Source organism: Sus scrofa, chromosome 2, assembly GCF_054392235.1.
Source record: "Sus scrofa isolate SSC_HxYL_T2T_F1_AM1 chromosome 2, Sscrofa_HxYL_maternal_Yorkshire_Landrace_v2.0, whole genome shotgun sequence".
Lineage (NCBI taxonomy): Eukaryota > Metazoa > Chordata > Mammalia > Artiodactyla > Suidae > Sus > Sus scrofa.
In genome coordinates this window covers 82,149,393-82,168,734 of record NC_139384.1, presented here as the reverse complement: position 1 = coordinate 82,168,734, position 19,342 = coordinate 82,149,393, and the positions used below count along the sequence as shown (strand labels likewise).

The window sequence follows — 19,342 nt, the reverse complement described above, 5'->3', positions numbered from 1 at the left end:
TGCTAGGCAATGCCAGATACTTAACCCACTGAGCAAGGCCAGGGATCGAACCCGCAACCTAATGGTTCCTAGTTGGATTCATTTCTGCTGCGCCACAACGGGAACTCTGAGGCTTTTTTAAAAGTCGGTCTTAAAGTATGTTTTTCTTGGTTCCTGAATTTGGGGGGGCACCCCACTTTCAATTTTGTGCCTCGGGCAAGTGCCACTCTTACCTCACCCTCGTCCTAGCCTGGGAGGGAGACTTAGTGTCCAGGAGATGCATAAGGAGACACGTCTAAGCAGCCCAGGGAAAAAACTAGAAGCCCTGACAGCACCTGAAGTTCTACCAGGAGAACTCAGCTCCGTGCTTTTACAAATTGCATTCACAGACCATGAGGCTTAAAACAAGCCAGCTTGGAGTTCCCATCATGGCGCAGTGGTTAACAAATCCGACTAGGAACCATGAGGTTGCGGGTTCGATCCCTGGCCTTGCTCAGTGGGTTAATGATCCAGCATTGCCGTGAGCTGTCATGTGGGTCGCAGATGTGGTTTGGATCCCACATTGCTGTGGCTGTGGCATAGGCTGGTGGCTACAGCTCTGATTTGACCCCTAGCCTGGGAACCTCCATATGCCACGGGAAGCGGCCCTAGAAAAGGCAAAAAGACAAAAAAAAAAAAAAAAAAAGCCGGCTGAGCTGACAAGACAGAGGTTAATTTGCCAGTTTCCTAAGATAATCAGACCGAAAACCAGGGAGGTAGAATCAGGTCTGGGAGCCCAGATTTTCAGCCCCTTTTCAAGGGGAGATAAGACCTTGAGGACCTAGGTTAGACCTAGCCTGGGTGGGGCTGGGTGACCACCCCCCAGTCTTCCCCGCCTGCCACCAGATAGGTGCTGAGCTCAGGTTGGACGGGATGGGAGGAGGATGGGCAGGGGCTGGGTGTCAGGGGGCCTCGGCAGCCTGGTCAGTTCCTTCTCCCCACTGCCCTCCAGGAGGATGGAATTCCAGGGCCGCTCGGCAAGAGTGCAGAGGACCTCAGCCTGGATCTGGGGGCCCTTCAGGGCAGCGTGTATCTCCAGGACCTGGGCCTGGAGGTCCCTTCACCCAGCCAACCTGGAGGAGCCGGGGGCAGCGGCACCCCTAGCAAAGAAGTTGGAACAGACTCACCCTTCTCCTCCTCGGCTGGATCCCAGGGCCTGCAGCGGAGACGCAGCTGGGAGAGGTCACGGAGCTGCTCTGAAACCTGGCAGAGGTCAGCGCCACCCCCACCCCCCTTCACTCCCCCATCCCCATTGATGCCTTCCAGGACACACCCCCAGGGTGGCAAGGCCACACTGCCTTCCCCCCACCCCCCGCCTCTGTGTCACCTAGCTCAAGGGCCACCAGAGGTGTCTGCACTGTCAGAAGACAGCCAAACTGATGGCTAAGGGAACCCTGCAGGCACAGCTGGACCCAGATGTGCACACTCACTCTCGCACTCTGGGTACACAAACCCCACCCCCCAAACCCAAACAGAGAAGCCGAAACATGTCCCTCATACACACATGCACAAAGCCACCAAGGCAGTTGTGATCAAAACACAGTTTCATGATGAAGTTCTCATTGTGGCTCAGTGGAAATGTACCCAACTAGTATCCATGAGGTCTCAGTTTTGATCCCTGGCCTCACTCAGTGGGTTAAGGATCTGGCGTTGCCATGAGCTGCAGCATAGGTCACAGATGAGGCTATGGCTGGGGTGTAGGCCAGCAGCTGCAGCTCCAGTTGGACTCCCAGCCTGGGAACCTCATATGTTGCAGGTGCGACCGAAAAAAGACCAAAAAAAACAAACAACAAACAGGTGCATGGAGTTCCCTTGCAGTGCAGCAGGTTAAGGATCTGGTGCTGCTGTGGTGCAGGTTCATCCATGGCCTGGGAACTTCCAAAAACCAAACAAAACAAACTGTGTGCTCAGTGCCACCCACACACCACAGTGGCAAGCCCTAAACAGGGGAGAAGGATGCTTTAGCTGCTCACCCCAGTTCCCTCTGCTCCTCATAGTTCCCCCCAAATATAAATCCAGTCTGTGTAAAAAACAGGCCTGCAATGCAAATGAAGCTTCAGTAGCAAATTCCACAACCAGCGTCCTCACCCACCCCTCTGGAATTGGGAAATCTGCACCTGTCTCTGCCCGCCCCCGCAAAGAGCACCCTTGGGTTCTCCCAGGCCCCCCATGCCTCGCACGCTGGAGTCAGGGCGGCAACCAGGTGGCAGAGACTTGACTCCCTACCTTCCTCCACCAGGCTCAGCCTTGATGCCTCAGCTGAGACCCAGGGGTCCTGTCTCCCCAGGACACTGGCCAGCCTGGCCCTGAACTTGCCAGAAGAGGGCCTACAGGCTTGGACCCAAGCGTGTCTGCCTGGGGGCAGCACCCCCATAGAGCAACCGAGCAAGGTGGGTGCAGCTCACAGCCACGCCCAGAAGATAACACACCTGTGGGCACAGGAGTTGGTTCAGCCAGTGGGAAGGAACTGCCTTACCCAGAGCCTGTTGTGGCAGGTGTAGCCCTTGACTGGGGAGTCTCTGAGTCCTGAGACTCCAGCCCAGGCCTGAGGGTCCTTTGCTAGGGTGGAGTCCACAATAGGGGATCCTTGACTCCCAGTGCAAGCCATGGCCTGGAGAGCAGGGGTTGGGGGCTGGGGGGTGTCTCCACATCTTTGCAGCTGGAAGGAAGTCCCATCTATGACTGGAGTTTGCAACTAGGGGAGGGTTCATCTCTCCGGTCTGGGATTATAGCCCAAAGCTGGGGAATGCATGCTCAGGGCGATGGCCTGCCCCTGGGGCATCTTAGCCATGACCATAACTTGGGGGGAAAGTTCCTGGCCATGGCTGAAATTTGTGGCTCAGAATGCCAGAGCTCTAGCCCACAGCTGGTGGGGGGTGGGGGCCTTGGCCGGACTGCTGTGGAGGGTATGGCTCTAGCCCTCAGCTGCTATGGAGACCCATCTGTGTGGCTGGGGGCATGGGGGTAGCCTCTGTCTGCAGCTGGAGGCCAGGCACCCTCCACCTGGTGAGCCTGCCTGCAGCCCAGGCAGTCTCCAAGCTTAGTGTGATGCTTATTCCCAGCAGGAATGTGACAGCCCTGAGAAAAGAGTGAGATCACGGTCAGTTCCCATGTCCTTCGATGAGATCAACTCCCTAGAAATCTTTCCCGCTTTGGAAGTGCCTGCTCCAGCTGTTCAAGGTAGCCCAGCCTGGGGATTTCCTTCATTCAAACCCCTGGAGGTCCCCCCCCAACCCCATGGCACTGGTGGTGGGTGCTCAGGGTCCCCTGATCAGGAACTGGGAAGAATGCGGGGGCGGGGGGGGGGGGCGCGTGGCTCCTCCAGCCCCTGCCCCTCCCCCTCCCCTGGTGCCTTAGTCCAGGGTGGACACACCATCGCAATGACCCTAGGGCTCTTTCTTCTCACTCTGACTCTGTCTCTTTATCTCCTTCTTTGTCTCTGAATTGCTAACTGAAGAGAGCTTGCCTCCCTCTCGTATCAGACAGACCCACAGGTCAAACTGGAATCTACCACTTTCCAGGCTGTCTCTGAGCCTCCTCGGCTTTCTCTATAAGAATGGGATGATTAGTGTATTTCCTTAGGGTGGCTTAGAGGGATCCCTGAGTGTGTTTGTGTAAAGTGCTTAGCGCATGAGAGGCACTCGTGACATGTGGGGGACACTTCCATCCTGGGCTCTCTGCCCTCCTTACACCTCTCCTTCCTAAGAGTGGCAAGCCCCATCCAGAAAGTCTCCAGTTCTGCAGCGGTGGGGTCAGGGGGCGCATTGCTGAGCTGGTCCTGCCCCAGAGCCCCCCTCATACCTGTGCCTCTTGGGATGGGGCTGCTTCCAGGCTTGGCTCCACCGGTGCTGGAGTGCATGGAAAAAGACCACGTGGAGCCGGATCACGTGTGAGTGTCTGCCCACTGATGGGAGAGGGACCCCAGTGGACAGCCAAGGGTTCGAGACTTGGGGAAGAGGGGTACAGGGTGTAGCCTCGCTGGCAGTTAAGTGACAGGGCCAGCCACGGTCCCTCCCAGTTCCTCTATGACCTTGATCTTCTCTCCCACAGCACCCTTCTCCCAAGCAAGGGACCCGGGCGCCCTCAGAAAGGGTCTCCACATCGAGTGAGGGATTGAGGCTCTGGGTTAGGACCCAGGACCAGGTTGGGCCATCACAGCTCATCTTGGGGAACACCTGTCATCAGGGGCAACCATAGGCTCTTTTTATCCCCCACCCCAGGTTGATTGTCCAGCAGGTGCTTCAAGAACTCCGAGAGTACCATGGGTAAGTGGGAAGGGGGACTAAGTATGATGGAACAGGTGTGGAAGGGCAGGTGGGGGGAGTGTCAGGGAACAGGTATAGGAGGACAGGTATGGGGGACAGTTGTGAAGACAGGTAGAAATGGGAGGAAAACAGTGACAGGTAAACTGGGAGGAGGCACAGATGTGGAAAAGGACAAAGTACAGCTGCAAGCCGCCACCAGCCCACGGGGTACCTTTGTACAAACGGGAAAAGGTGCCTCTTGCCCAGAATACCGCCATCTGTTTGAAAATCTTCCTGACATGCTGATTTTGTCCAACTAAGACCTGTTACCACCCTCTGCTGGAAATCTCATCACCAGAATTCCTGCTGTGGTTCAGCGGGTTAAGAACCTAACGTATGTCCATGAGGATGCGGGTTTGATCCCTGGCCTTGCTCAGTGGGTTAAGGATAAGGTGTTGCCCCAGGCTGCAGCATAGGTTGCAGATGTGGCTTGGATCTGGTTTGGCCTTGGCCACTGCTATGGCCAGCAGCTGTAGCTCCAATTCAGCTCCTAGCCTGGGAACGTCCATATGCCTCAGGTGCAGCCATTAAAGAAAAAAGAAGAAGGAAAAAAGAAAACCCATCACTTTGACCATGTATACAAGCCCACAAATGGAGGGATGGTGGGAGTCTCAGCTCAGGGTGCACACCTATCCATGGGAGCCCAGAAGGAGAGGGGCAGGAGAAGGGGCAGCTGGGGGAAGAGGGAGGGTGGAAGGGCTGCCAACCCAGATGTCCATCCCCTCTGATCCTGCAGGGCCCGGCAGAGGGCTCGCTTGTCAGTCAGCCCCAGAGGGACCCATTCGAACCTCACCTGGTTTGAGTTCCTGTCTGAGTGAGTATGCAGAGCTTGGGTGGGGTTGGCACTGGATTCCCACAAGCCTTCACCCCTGGCCCTCTGTTCGCGACCCTAAGCCGGGGGAAGGGGGGAGGAGGGAGGAGTTGGGGCCCCCATCTTTTTCACTAGAAGCACCAGGAGAATGATGAGGGCGGCAGGTGGGAAGCGGTCTTCACATGCCCTGGGAGGGCAGAGAAAGACTTTTTGGAGGAGGTGACCACTCAAGCTGGGTTCCGGTGGAAGAGTAGGAGTTTGCCAATATGCAGAGATGAGGAAGAAATAGGTGACTTCTGGGCACCGGTGTCAGGGTGGGGCCAGGAGGAGGGGAGGAAAGAGGAGTTAGCAGAGGTGAGATCCCTCTGGGCAGCAAAGAAGCACAGTAAGGGTTGGGGTGCAGACTGGAGGTGTGGAATCTTCCTCCAGGGAACAGATTCTGCAGGGGCTGCATTTGGTTGGCAATGACTTAGTATGTATTTGTTAAATGAGTTTGCACTGGTCATCCAGGAGGGTCATGACTGCGATCTGGGGCTGGAATGTTGGGTGGGAAGAAGGGAGCAGGGTTTGAGAGAGATCCTATAGGAAGAATGGGAAGCATTTTAGTCTGGTCAGATATGAAGCGGGGGAGCTCCCATTGTGGCTCAGCAAGTTCAGAACCTGATTGGTATCCCTGAAGACACGGGTTCCATCTCCGGCCTCACTCAGTGGATTGAAGATCCGGTGTTGCTGTGAGCCGTGATGTGGGTCGTAGAAGCGACTCAGATCCCGCATTGCTGTGGTTGTGGTGTAGGCTGGCAGCTGCAGCTCCGATTCGACCCCTAGCCTGGGAACTTCCATATGCTGAGGGTGCGGCCCTAAAAAGACAGGGAGAAAAAAAAGGTATGAAAGGGACATGAATCACAGGGAGGAGGCAGAGATGGACAAGGCCCATCCAGGGTCCTCAAGCTTGAGACCCTGTTATATTCATCTCTGCAAACCCAGTCCTCAAGATGCATGGAGTTTTGCAAACCTCTGTAAATGTTTGTTGAGTGAATAAGTACGTGAGAGGAGGGAGAGAGTTGGGGACCACAGTGGAGTTGAAACAGGATGAGGGGACCCCAGAGAGACAGATTCCAGGTGGGTCCCAAGATCGACCTGAAGGACTGGCTGCTGTGCCCTCCTCACCCAAGTTTCTTCCCCTTAGGAGTGAGGACAGCGTGGGGAAGACGGAGAGGAGTGACAGGGGCACCAGGGTGAAGCGCAGACTGAGCTCTCTCCGCTGTCGAGTCACCAGGCAGAAGGAGAAGGTCAGGGGGCCGGGTCATGGTGTGGGGTTGGGGGACCCCCTCTGCCATCTTCAGCTTGTTAGGGTGCGCCTGGCCCCAGAGCCCTGGGTTTGAGGTAGAACTGGATGCGCAGGGCATCCTCATGCCTCCCTCTGTCCCAAACAGGGCAAGAGCCCAGTGCTTCTGAAGGACAAGAGTCAGGATGCTCGAGAGAGGAAGGAATGTGTCAACGGGCACCAGCTGGCTCGAGGAACCGTCTTTGGCCACTCCAGCTGCCCCCTGTGTGGCAAACCTTTTCTGAGCTCTGGTAAGTCTGGTGGCCCAGCCCATCCTCCTGGATGGCAGTTACTTGCTCTCCTTTATGTCCCCTAAATTACTCTCATAGCCTCCTTTGATCTTTGCATCCTTGTCCCATTTCACCCTTTCTCAGTGATGGCCGCCCCTGGCTCCCTGGAAGTCACTAGGGATCCATCCCAAGAGCAGAGACCATATGGTTGGTTAGGGCCCCCAACATTCCCTTTAAGTCTCAGCTTCTGTCATTGCAAAACTCCTTTGGCAGGAGTTCCCATTGTGGCTCAGCAGGTTATGAACCTGACTAGTATCCATGAGAATGTGGGTTAAATACCTGGCCCCACTCAGTGAGTTAAGGATCTGGCATCACCGTGAGCTGTGGTGTAGGTTGCACATGTGGCTCGGATCTGGCTGCAGTGTAGGTTGGCAGCTGCAGCTCAAATTTGACTCCTAGCCTGGGAAATTCCGTATGCTAAGGGGACAGCCCTTAAAAAAAAAAAAAAGGGAGTTCCCGTTGTGGCACAGTAGTTAACAAATCCGACTAGGAACCATGAGGTTGTGGGTTCGATCCCCGGCCTTGCTCAGTGGGTTAAGGATCTGGCATTGCCGTGAGCTGTGGTGTAGGTTGCAGATGTGGCTCGGATCACCTGTTGCTGTGGCTCTGGCATAGGCCGGTGGCTACAGCTCCGATTCAACCCCTAGCCTGGGAACCTCCATATGCTGCAGGAGCAGCCCAAGAAAAGGCAAAAAGACCAAAAAAAAAAAAAAATCCTTTGGCAAAACCCCAACTCAGGCTAGTGAGTGTATTAGTTAGCTGGGGCTGCATAACAAAGTATCATCATCTGGTTGGATTTAAACGCAGAGAGGCATTGTTTCCCAGTTCCGGTGAAGTCCAGGATCAAGGTGTCAGCAGGACTGGGCTCCCTCTGAAGGCGGGAAGGGAGGGTCCACTCCAGGACTCCCTCCTGGCTTCTGGAAATCCAGCTGCTTCTGGCAGCAGGACTGAGCTTTTAAGGTGGTTTTGTCCCTGTGCGCATGTCTACCTCTCAAACTCCCCTTTTTCTAAGAACTTGTATTTGGGCTGATCCTAACGACGTATGACCTCGTTGAACTAAATACATCAGACATTGGCAATGACACTATTTCCAAACAAAACCACCTTCTGATGGATTGAGGGGGATTGTCACTGGAACATACAAATTGGAGGTGGTGGGGGCACAATTCAGCCCCTAAGAGGCAATTTCCTGCCTCCCAGGGCACTCTGAGGGACAAGGGTTTCTGCTCACAAAAGAATACTGCAGAGTTCTCTTGTTGCACAGCGGGTTAAGTATCCAGCATTGTTACTGCAGCCGCCTCGGTCACTGCTGTGACACAGGTTCAATCCCTGGCACAGGCACTTCCGAGTGCTGCGGGCACGGCCTAAATAAATAAATAAATAAAAAGGAAAGAGTACTGGGTTCCAGAGGCCATAGAGGGAGATGACGTTGGTCTTTTCTAAGATTTAGCACTTGGCCTTTTTTGAAAATAAGCCCCACTCGGTAAGACATGGAGAGGAGGCAGCAGCGACTTGTTTGTTAGAAAAGAGATGTGCGGTTTACAGCGAAAAATCAGCAGTACTCTGTGGCCAGCAAATTTGGGCTAGGGTGGGGTTCCTTGACCTTGACACTATCAATATTTGAGGTCTGGTCATTCTTGGGGGGAGGGGGAGGGCTGTTTCGTGCCTTGTTGAGGAAGATTTTGAGCAGCATCCCGGGTCTCCACCCACCAGATGCTATTAACACCCATCCCACAGCAAAAATGTTTCTAGACTGGTCAGGTGACTGGCCAGGATCACCCTGCTGAGCACCAACGGGCTAGGAAGATGGAGAACTGGCCCACCCTGGCCCCAGGGTGGGCTGCGCGGTGAGCGCCCTCCCTCCACGTGCCCTGAGCCACACCTTTTGCATTTCTTCCTTTCCTGGCCCCGCACGTGAGCATTTTCCTTCTTCCTCATTCCCCTCTCTTTCCGGAGCATCGTGTTGCTGGCAATGGGGCTCTTAGCAGCTGCTGGCCTGTTTGGAGCTTTCTCTCCATTGGAAGATCTCCAACCCACACTATCTGCCACACCAGCAAGCAGTCTCCAACCTCAGGCTTTGCAAAGTCTTCAGCATCCTTTTAAACAGCAGCTGACTTCCTAATTCCTTCTTCTTCTTTGGAGGCTGAGGTCTGCTGGATACAGGGACCTTCCTGGAGAGCCAGGATCCAGCCCACCTGGGTATCAAATTCAAAGGGCAAGTGAGAGGTTGGCAGAAGGAAGGGTGAGGTCAAAGATCTGGAATACATGGGCAATACAGAAATGAATGGCTGCCTCTATGCTGCCACAGCAAAGCTGCGTATTTTGCAGCATGCTCTCAAAGCTGAAACTATTTACCGTACAGCTCTTTACAGCCAAAATTTGCTAACCCCCTGAGCTAGGTTTCCCAGCAGCAAGGAGGACTCCAGGAAGTGACTTAATAGTAGCTGGCAGATCAGTAAACACATCTGACCTTGAAGACGAGGGTATAGACAGGGACTGATTTTCTGAATGTCACTTGACAATCACAGAAGACTTTGCACAAATAATAAGAGTAATGGGGGAGTTCCTTTGTGTGCAGCAGGTTAAGGATCGTGCATTGTCATGGCAGGGGCTCTGGTTGCTGCTACGGTGCAGGTTCAATCCCTGATCAGGGAAATTCCACATGCCGAGGATGCAGCCCAAAAAACCAAAACAAGGGAGTTCCCATTGTGGCTCAGAGTAACCAACCTGACTACCCATGAGGTTGCGGGTTCAATCCCTGGCCCTGCTCAGTGGGTTAAGGATCTGGTGTTGCCATGAGCTGTTGTGTAGGTTGCAGACCCAGCTCCAATCTGCCTTGCCGTGGCTGTGGCATAGGCTGGCAGCTGCAGCTTCCATTCAACCCCTAGACCAGGAACTTCCACATGCCACAGGTGCGGCCCTAAAAAGCAAAACAAAACCACACCCTCACAGTAACTCTGTAAGGCACTAGTACTCCCCCTTTCTACAGATGAGGAAACTGAGGCCCAGAGGAGTTAAGTTCTTGCTCATGGTCACACAGCAATATTTGAACTCAGAACCTGAGGCCCTGATAGCCAATCCACTGCCATATCACGCCACTGTTTTTTTTAATAAAATAAGCTTTTAATTTTTTGTAGTTGTGCCAAAGGCAAAATTTTCTATTTTAAGAAAATCAAATTACAGATACATGAAAAGCAGAAGTTTCATTTATCAAAGACACTTTGCTGTTCGATGTCCTTAATGTCAATATTCGGGGCAATTTTTGAGAGTTTCCCACCCCACGATGGCATCAATAATAGCTCTGTGTAATAATTTTTAAAATAACAGGAAAATGAAAAACATTTTCATTAAAGTATAATAGATTTATAGTGTTGTGTCAGTTTCTGCTGTACAGCATAGTGACCCAGCACACAGATAGAACACATGTTCTAGCCCCAGAGACTGGATATAGTCCCCTGTGCTGTAAAGCAGGACTTCATTGCGCATCCCTTCTAAATGTAATAGCTTGCATCTACCAACCCCAAACACCCAGTCCATCCCACTCCTTGCAACCACAAGTCTTTTCTCTATGTCTGTGAGTCTGTGAAAACACTTTTGTACTGAATGTTTGCAAACTCTTCTAAAGACAGCAAGCATGTGCTCAGTTGTTTTTCTCTCACTTTAAAATAAGCTACCAGTAATTTTAAACCAGGCAAAAATGTATTGTTCCTGCATGAAATATTAAGCAGTCCCACTTGCAAAAATGTTTGGCAGAGTCCTTGGCTTCTATGAAAACCTTAAAATAGCAAAGAAGAGACCAGAGTTTATTTTCAGATTCTATAACTAGCTTCCGATAATCTCTTATCAGTCGACTTATGGCCAAAATACCAGATACTAAGGGATGAGATTTAATTTTTGGTGTAAGCATGAAACTGTTGGGGATTGCTTTCTGTGGCTAGCATAAACCAACAAGTAACCAAGTGGAGAGTATGATGCAAAATAGGCAGGAGGGATAACAATGTTTTGTTTGTTTCAAGAAAAATCTACTGCTAATACTCTAGAGAAACTAACACCTACTTAGGAATTTCAACATTATAGGAAACCAAAGGATCAGACTTCAAAAATATCTGTAACTTGGCACTGGAATTTTTTTTTTTTTGCTACCTTGTGGCATTATACCCTACAAGTGTACAATGATCTGAGGACTCTCCACCCCTCCACTGGTGGGGGAGACCCCTTTGCTCCCTGAAACTTTTCATTTCAGATTTATAGAAAAGTGCAGAGAGCAGAGGACCCCTTTCTAACATTCACCCAAATTCCTTTCATGTTAATATCTTATATAACCACACTACATTTGTCACAACTTTGGAACCAACACTGGTACAGTACCATTAACTAAATTCTAGACTACTCAGATTGAACCTGCACGCAGCACTAAACAAAGCCACAGTGGTGAAAACACCAGGTCCTCAACCCACTGAGCCACCAGGGAACTCCACCAAGTTTTTTGTTTTCCATTAGTGATCTCCCTCTGTTTTAGGATCCAATTCCGTTACACACTATCTTCAACCACCCTGTCTCCCTGGTCTTTCTGGTCCGTGAGCATTTCTCTGTCTCTTCTTATTGTTCATGACCTTGACAGTCTTGAGAAAGGTATCTTGTATGCTGTCCTTTAATCTGGGTTTGTCTGATTTTTCTTAAAATTAGAAAGGGGTTATAGGTCTGGGGAACCTTCCTGAGGGTAAGTGCTGTTGTCATGACAGGTTAACTTGTATCACCTGGTTAAGGTAATGCCTACCAGGTTCCCAATTTTCCTGTTCCCTATTCTATTCTTCAGAAGCGAGTCACTCAATCCAGCCTACTTTAGGGAGGGGAGGGATCAATTCCACCTCCTGGAGACATCATTTGACTTTCAGGACAACGCTTTGAGATCAAGGAAGATTGAAGTTTGTATAAAAGAAATGATGGGGCTAGCTTTCAGCATGGTGCCTGGTACACAGGGGCAATGGTGACACCTTGTCATTATCATTACTATTCCTTGTTGTTATTGAGGCAAAGCCAGCATCTAAATCATAGACCCTGACCCTGGGCTTTGACCACAGCCCCACACCTAAGGAAGCATATGGGGCCAGAACAGCCAGGTCCCACTCCCAGAAGGCTGAGAGCAGGCACTGCCCAGGTGTAACTCGCCACAAGCCTACCTACCATCAGAGGTCTTCAAAGCCACAAGTTACCTTAAGGAAACGGCCCCACAGTTAAGTTAAACAGAACAGGGAATGAGTCATGCTCCAGGTAATTATGGAAGGTGCATTTCCAGGGTAAAGCTGAGATGCTTTCCTAGAGACCAGCCCTGCTGCTGGAATGCCATTCCAGACAGCCCCGTTCCTGCCCTTGATCTTTGAGGCCCCTCTGTGGTCTGACTCTGCCTGCCCTTCCATCCCACTCTCCCAATGCTCAGCCATCAGGATCTGTGGCCCTGTCACCCTGAGGTCTCATGGCTTCCCCGTGCCCATCACCTGAGTCTTGTTCATTCAGGGCTGTTCCTGAATTTCCTCCACCACCTAACCCTTACTCACCCTCCCAGACAAAGCGCAGGGCCACCTCCCCCAGGAAGCCTGCATAAGGTGACTTTAATTTCTGAGTGTCTCAAAGGCCAATGGCTGCCAGCCAAGGGCCATTTGGCACCCCAGGGAACATTTGACAATGCCCGAAGATATTTTTGGTTGTCAGGACTGAGGGTGCTCCTGACCCCCAGAGTAGAGGCCGGGGATTGCTGTTGAATAACTTCCAATGCACAGAAGCCCCTGATGAATTATCCAGCTCCAACTGTTCATTAGTACCAAGACTGAGTAATGCTGCTATAGATGGAAACTCTTTGGCTCTTAGCAGAGTCCTTGGCCCATGATAAGAACTAAAGAAAAGCAGGATGGTTGCATGGATAAAGGCAAGAACAGAAATACCTCTCTTTCCTTGACAGACACTTGGAAAAATTGGTCCCTACATTTAGGGGAGAACCGTGCCCACCTACAGAGTTTAACCAAAGTGGCTATAGAAATGAGAATCCTGCCACTCTTCCTGCTTAAAATCTTCAATGGCTCCCCATTGCCTTCAGAATAAAGTCCAAAAGTCACAGCAATTCAGAGAGTGAACATTTATGGATCTGCTGAGACCTCGAAAGTATTTGTGTCTGGGCTTTAGACCTCCACTGGGGTGGGGTGTCTGATGAAGTATGTCCTTGCACTTCTGGACCCTCCAGTTCCCTGGACACGCTCCCTCTCTTGATCATGATCACTGCACTTATTTGAAGGCAGGTCACCTGGGGGACTCTGCCACCCAATTTCTGGACTGAGAGCTCCCAACACGCTGACTCTATGTTTTGAAGTGAGTTTGGTTTGGGGCTATCTTGATTTGGTTGATCAGCTCGGACCTTAGGAAAAGACGCCTGGGTCCTCTCCCGGTTCCTGCCCATGCCTTCCACCTAGGGGGGAGATGGAATAGACAAGAAGCCACAGGACTGGACAGTCTGGTGGCACCTGAGGGGTGCTGGCACTTGGGAGAGGCATCTAGCATGTCTGTAGGTGTCTAAAAACACCTGTGTGGAGGTGTCTAGCATGTATTTCACACTCTGAACGCCTGTTTGGGGGTATTTGATAGCATCTGTGTTGAGGGTATCTGGTGTAGATTTTGAAGGATATCTGAAAGTTTCCATGTGGGGTCTCTGGTATGTTTGGGGCTATGTGATGTCTCCTAGATGAAGGTGTCTGCTGCTTTGGGGACAGTTGTTTTTTCAGATTCTGAAGAGTTTGGGGATATTTGACAGACTTGGGTGGGGTGTCTGACCTATTTTGGGGTGCCTGAAAATGAGTTTTGAGGACCTGATGACATCTGCCTGGTGTCTGGTGCGTTTGGGGTACCTGTGGTACCTATGTTGGGGTGTGTGCGAACACTTGATAAATAAATGTATGACTCCTTTTTCCAAGATGTGTAAATCTACACTTCCTGTAATCTATGTTGCCCCTTTTTCGCAGGTGACAGACCTGTTCTCTCCATTTCTTGTACTTTCCCTTCTCACACTTTTCGGCCTCGGACTCATGCCTCTTACCCGACCCCAGGCTTCTGCTGTATCCCCCCGCCTGCCTCCTGAACCTCTAATTCCCCAAGCCGCCCCCCAGCCCCATCATCCTATCCCCGGAAGCCCCTTCCAGCCCCGCTATTCACCCAGGCCCCCTTTGACCCCACAAAACGCCTCCCAACCCCGCTGACCTCTCCTTAGGACCTCTCCCTAAGCGCCCCCCCGCCAATCCCGCAGATACCCCAGAGCCCCGTTGACCTCTAACCCAAAAACGCCCCTCAACCCCACTGATTTTCCCTCAGGATCTCCTCTAGGCGCGCGCATGCTCCACTGACCCGCCCCTCAAGGATCGCCCTCCCCCTCTGACCCCTCGTCCCGCCGAAGCCCCAGACAAAGACCACGGCTTGCGGCAAAGCTCTGGTTCGGAGTCCGGGGTTCCCCGGACCCTCGGATCCTCAAGGCCCCGCCCCCTTCCGGGCTCACACCCTCTGACCCACCCTCGGAGGCGGGGCTGCACGTGCGCAATTCCTCCGTGAGGCTTCCCGCTTCCGGCTCCGCGCAGTGGGCGGCGGTGGATCCCGGGAGGCCGGGCGGCAGCGGACTCAGGGACGCTAGCGGAGAGTTGCGGACGGTAAGCGGCCCGCGGGGGACCCAGGTGAGGGCGGCGGGGCGGGCCTGAGGAGAAAGGACCTCCAGAGATGGCTGGGGCCCAGGAGAGGCGCCGTCTAGCCTCAGGAGCGGCCTCCGGCGAGAGACCCCCGGGGCTGCCTCGGCCTCAGGCCAGGCCCCCTTGGTCTCCTCCGAGCTGGCTGGCGGGTCCTGCTGTGCAGGCTGCCCTTTTAGTGCACATGGCTCTGTTTGGCGAATGCAGAGTGCGGACGTTGCCCACCGGCCCCGTCCGAGCTCCAGCTTTCGGGCAGTGCAGCCGCCCCTGTTCAGGGAGGAAAGGACGTGGGTTCCAGTTTCGGGAGCGCCCGGGGCAGGACTTGGGATGTGGTGATAACCATAACAATTTCCAGCGCTGGGGTACTTGAAGCCTCCGGGCAGAACTCTTTCCTTGGAGAAGTTGATCGTTGTGGTAACAAAACCACACAAAGTGTGTAGGGGTGTGTGTATGTGGGGGGGGGGTGTAGTTTCTCTCTTGGGGAGGAATCTAGATGGTGCGGCGTGTGTGTGTGTGTGTGTGTGTGTGTGTGTGTGTGTGTGTGTGTAGTTTCTCTCTTGGGGAGGAATTTAGATGGTGCGGTGCTGCTTTCCTTGCGGGCAGCTCTGAGCGGCCTGTGGTCCTCTCATGGTTTGCTGTAGCCGTCCTCCCCTTGTCCTTTATACCTGGTGCTTTGGTGCTTGAGATCGAAGAGGTAGAAGAGATGGCTGGCCATGGGGGTAAAAAGCATTCGTGAAGTTTTACCACGGAAATGGAGAAAACAGCTCCCCCACGCCTTGCTTCCTTTCCAGGAGAGTGGAACTCCAGCCAGGAGTGTTGAAGGGCCGGTCTCTTCTTGTTGACTAGAGAGAGTTCAGGACAGGTGAACAGCCCTATGGCCAAGGGCGATTTGAGGATGATTTTGCAGGTATCCTGGTGAATGATTAATTCTGGAGCTGTATGGAGACGTGTCAAGAGCTCAGGTTTGAGTGTCAGCTCAGATCTGGGTTCTGGTCCCAGTTTTCACCTCCAAGCCTCAGTCTCCCTACCTTTAAACTGGGAATAAGGATTGTTTGGGGATTTGATAAGATCATATGTGTAAGGTGCATAGCAGAGTGCCTGGCATATGGTGAATGCTCAATGAATGCTACATATTCTGTGCATATGGTATGCTCCCAGGTCTGTATTTTTTTAAAGTTTTATTGTATTGAAGTATAGTTGATTTACAATGTTGTGTTAGTTTCAGGTATACAGCAAAGTGATTCAGTTATACATACATATTCTTTTTCAGATTCTTTTCTATTATAGTTATTACAGGATATTAAGAATCGTTCCCTGTGCTATGCAGTAGGTCCTTGTTGTTTATCTGTGTGTTTGTTAATCCCCAAACTCCCAGTTTATCTCCCCCCACCCCGACCCCGACCCCTGTTATCCCCTTTGATAACCACAAGTTCGTTTTCTGTGTCTGAGTCTGTTTTGTAAATAAGTTCCTTTGTGTCATTTTTTTAGTTTCCATATATGTGTTATCATATGATATTTGTCTTTCTCTGACTTCACTTAATATGATAATCTCTAGGTCCATCCGCATTGCTGCAAATGGCATTATTTCATTTTTTAAAAATCCCAGTCCTGTATTTTTAAGTTGACGTCCCAAATAATAAAGAGCCTGGAAAATCTAAGCATCTCAAAATCCGCATTGCTGCAAATGGCATTATTTCATTTTTTAAAAATCCCAGGCCTGTATTTTTGAGTTGACGTCCCAAGTAATAAAAGAGTCTGGAAAATCTAAGCATCTCAAAACGTTTACTTCGCTGTCAATAGTTTGCTGTTTCTATGGGTCAAGCGTTTTTGGGGGGTGGGGGGAGTTGTTCTAAAGTAAGAGCATACAGCCAGTAGGCATGCTAAGTTTCATTCTTGTAAATGTAATTTGTTTGGGTTTTGTGTAGCTTACTTTCCTTTTAAACAGCAGACATGAGAGAAAGGGGAAAAGGGCATCCTTGGATTCTTTTCTTTCACCTTTTATCTTAGGTTGATTTGAGAATGCCCCCACGTTGAAAGTTGTGGTGGCACATACATTGTTTCTGGCAGAAACTGGTATAATTTTCATTCTTGTCACACAGTAGCAATTACAGCTGCAAGGCCTTTGCCCTTGTCACCAGCCGCTGGGACTGGGGCTGTGGTCACCAGCTGTGCCTCCCTGGTGTTTACCTTCCACATGTTTAGCATATTTCTGCTCCTGGTGTCAAGGTCTCCTTCGTTTTTCCTCCCTCATCCTGGATCCTGTTTCCACTTCCTCAAATTCCATCGATGACTTTTTAAACATTTTTCATCTCGTCACTCTTAAGTAATTTAAAACCCAGAGACCTTTGTTGGGTCAGCCAATCAGTGTTTCTTTGTTATTTGTTAGTTAAACTTTACTTTTCCCCTGAAAGTGGTGAAGAGCTGCTGTGTTTTGAAAACCCTCTCTCGTGGTGCAAAACAATTCCAGCCCCAGCTCCGGAGCAGCCTGTAGGAATTTTTTGGAGGAATGTGGCTGTGGGGGGGAGGGGGGGAGCAAACTGTTTAAAATAATGTCCTCGGGGAGGTCTCATAGAGAGGACCCCTGCAGCTTTGCTCAGTTTTTAAAGAGTGTGGGTAAAATTGCCTTGGGTGTAAACTAAATTCAACCTGTGTGCTTGGTCTCTGCTTTTTTTTCTTAGGCAGATTTGTAAGATTTAAAGTTGCAGCTGGGTATTGTTCAAAGTAGCAAATGCACAGCTGATTTACCACCATTTGTTGAGATAGATATTGTAAAGGTTTAACTAAGGAGTTCCCTCATGTACTTTTTTTTAAATTAAAGTATAGTTGATTTACAGTGTTGTGTCAATTTCTGCTATACAGCATAGTGAACTAGTCATACATATATATCGATGCTTTTTTTTTTAGGGCTGCACTGAGGCATATGGAGGTTCCCAGGCTAGGGATCAAATCAGAGCTACAGCTGCCTACAGCAAAGTGGGATCCAAGCCGTGTCTGCGACCTACACCACAGCCCACGGCAACGCCAGATCCTCAACCCACTGAGCAAGGCCAGGGATCGAACCTGCAACCTCATGGTTCCTAGTCGGATTCGTTAACCACTGTGGCACGATGGGAACTCCTCCTACATTCTTTTTCTCATACTATCTTCCATCATGTTCTGTCGCAAGTAATTGGATAGAATTCCCTGTGCTATATAGCAGGACTTCATGCTTATCCATTCTAAATGTAATAGCTTGCATCTACCAACCCCAAACTCCCATCCTTCCTACCTCCTCCCACCTCCCATTCATATTATTTTAATACATTGTGAGTGGTATATTTTAAATGCATGTCACTTTTTTTCTTTTTTAATACAACCATGAGAGTGTATTAACCTGCTTGTGGCACAACATGTTAAGGATCTGGCAGTCACTGCAGCAGCTTGGGTCCCTGCTGTGGTGCAGATTCTAGTTCTGGCCCTGGGCGGGGACTTCTACATGCCACAGGTGTGGCCAAAAAATAATAATAATAATACTGTAAAATTAACCCTTTTTTGGAGTTGCAGCTGTGGCACAGTGGGATAAGGATCCAGTGTTGCTGCTATTGTGGTGTAGGTGGCAGCTTGGGCTTGGATTCAGTCTCTGTTCTGGGAACGTCCCTATTGCCGCAGGTGGTCCCTATGCCGCAGGTGCGGCTGTAAAAATTTTAAGGAGGAAGGAGAACAGGGAGTTCCCGTTGTAGTACCGTGGATTAAGGATCTGACCACGGCAGCTTGGGTCACTGAAGCCTGGGTTTGATCCTCAGCCTGGCTCAGTGGGTTAAAGGATCTGGCGTTGGCTGCAGCTGCAGCATAAAGAAAAAGGGAATGACTCACTAATACCAGTGATGCGAGGCTGGATTACTGACATTAGTAGATTCTCATTCTCCTAAAGTTGATTACAGACTCGGGTCCCTGCCGAGTGGGAGATGGTTACAGAGTCCTCGGCGTCATCCATGGTGACAGGCACGTGAGGGTCAGAATGTCACTGCGGTTGTAGCCCAGGCACAGGTTGGAAAGCCCTTTCTCCTGAGGGGTGGTGGCTGGGATGAGCCTCAGCGGCTATTAGCAGAGGGGGAACAGCATGTACAAGGCTCAGAGTCAGGAAACCACGTGCTATCCGTTGACTAGAGCCGAAACAGACATTTTATCTGCTGAGCTGAGCCTGTGGAGGACTCACTGGCTGTTTCTACCTGTGGGTGGAAGATGGTTTGGAAAGGGCAGAGGCTGGCAATACGGTGGCAAGTTGGGAGATGCTTTGGACCCAAAACAGATGGTGGAAAGAGGACAGACTTCAAGGGTAGATAGATGAGTGCCCTGGTGGCTCAGCAGGTTAAGGATCTGGCTGTGGCTTGGGACACGGCTGTGGTGTGGGTTTGATCCCTGGCTCGAGAACTTTGCATGCCATGCGTGTGGCCAAAAACAAAAATAAGCAAACGAAAAAGATAAATGTGCCTGCGGTGTGGGAGAGAGTGTGACAGAGGTGATGGGGTCAATGATGGGCCCTGAGGTCTCTGTTACACATCCTGGGCACATGCAGTTAGCAGATGACACTCATTGGTATGACCAGTTTTGGACCCCTCTCGAAGCTTGTCTTGCATTGGAGAGGGGCAGGCTGTGTCCCCTGCCCTCAGATCAAGGGTGTCTCCCCCCATCCCCCATCTCCACCCGAGAACAGGGAAGAGTTGCCCTTCGTAGACCATCAGGGACCCTGAGGTTGTAGCTCTTTGGGATGGAGTGGGAGCAGGGCAGGATAGTGCTCAGTGTCTATTAAGAAAAGCAGTCACTGGAGTTCCTGTTATGGCTCAGTAGTAACAGACCTGACTAGTATCCATGAGATGTGGGTTCGATCCCTGGCCCCTCTC

General features: G+C 51.1%; 1 protein-coding gene across 15 annotated transcripts in view; it reads left to right on the top strand.

Moving 5' to 3' along the window:
- ARHGEF18 (Rho/Rac guanine nucleotide exchange factor 18) overlaps window positions 1–19,342 on the top strand; it is a 96,144-nt gene that overhangs the window by 24,656 nt on the left and 52,146 nt on the right. For 8 of the 15 annotated variants that reach the window (XM_021083931.2, XM_085013129.1, XM_085013128.1 and 5 more), the window contains 8 exons: window positions 971–1,230; window positions 2,258–2,408; window positions 3,084–3,198; window positions 3,850–3,907; window positions 4,239–4,283; window positions 5,059–5,136; window positions 6,320–6,422; window positions 6,567–6,708. In XM_021083931.2, coding sequence (XP_020939590.1) covers window positions 971–1,230; window positions 2,258–2,408; window positions 3,084–3,198; window positions 3,850–3,907; window positions 4,239–4,283; window positions 5,059–5,136; window positions 6,320–6,422; window positions 6,567–6,708 — 952 coding nt within the window. Of the gene's footprint in view, window positions 1–970; window positions 1,231–2,257; window positions 2,409–3,083; window positions 3,199–3,849; window positions 3,908–4,238; window positions 4,284–5,058; window positions 5,423–6,319; window positions 6,423–6,566; window positions 6,709–14,332; window positions 14,430–19,342 lie in introns of those variants that run through there. The other 7 variants (XM_021083933.2, XM_085013132.1, XM_085013133.1 and 4 more) reach the window with 2 other exon arrangements.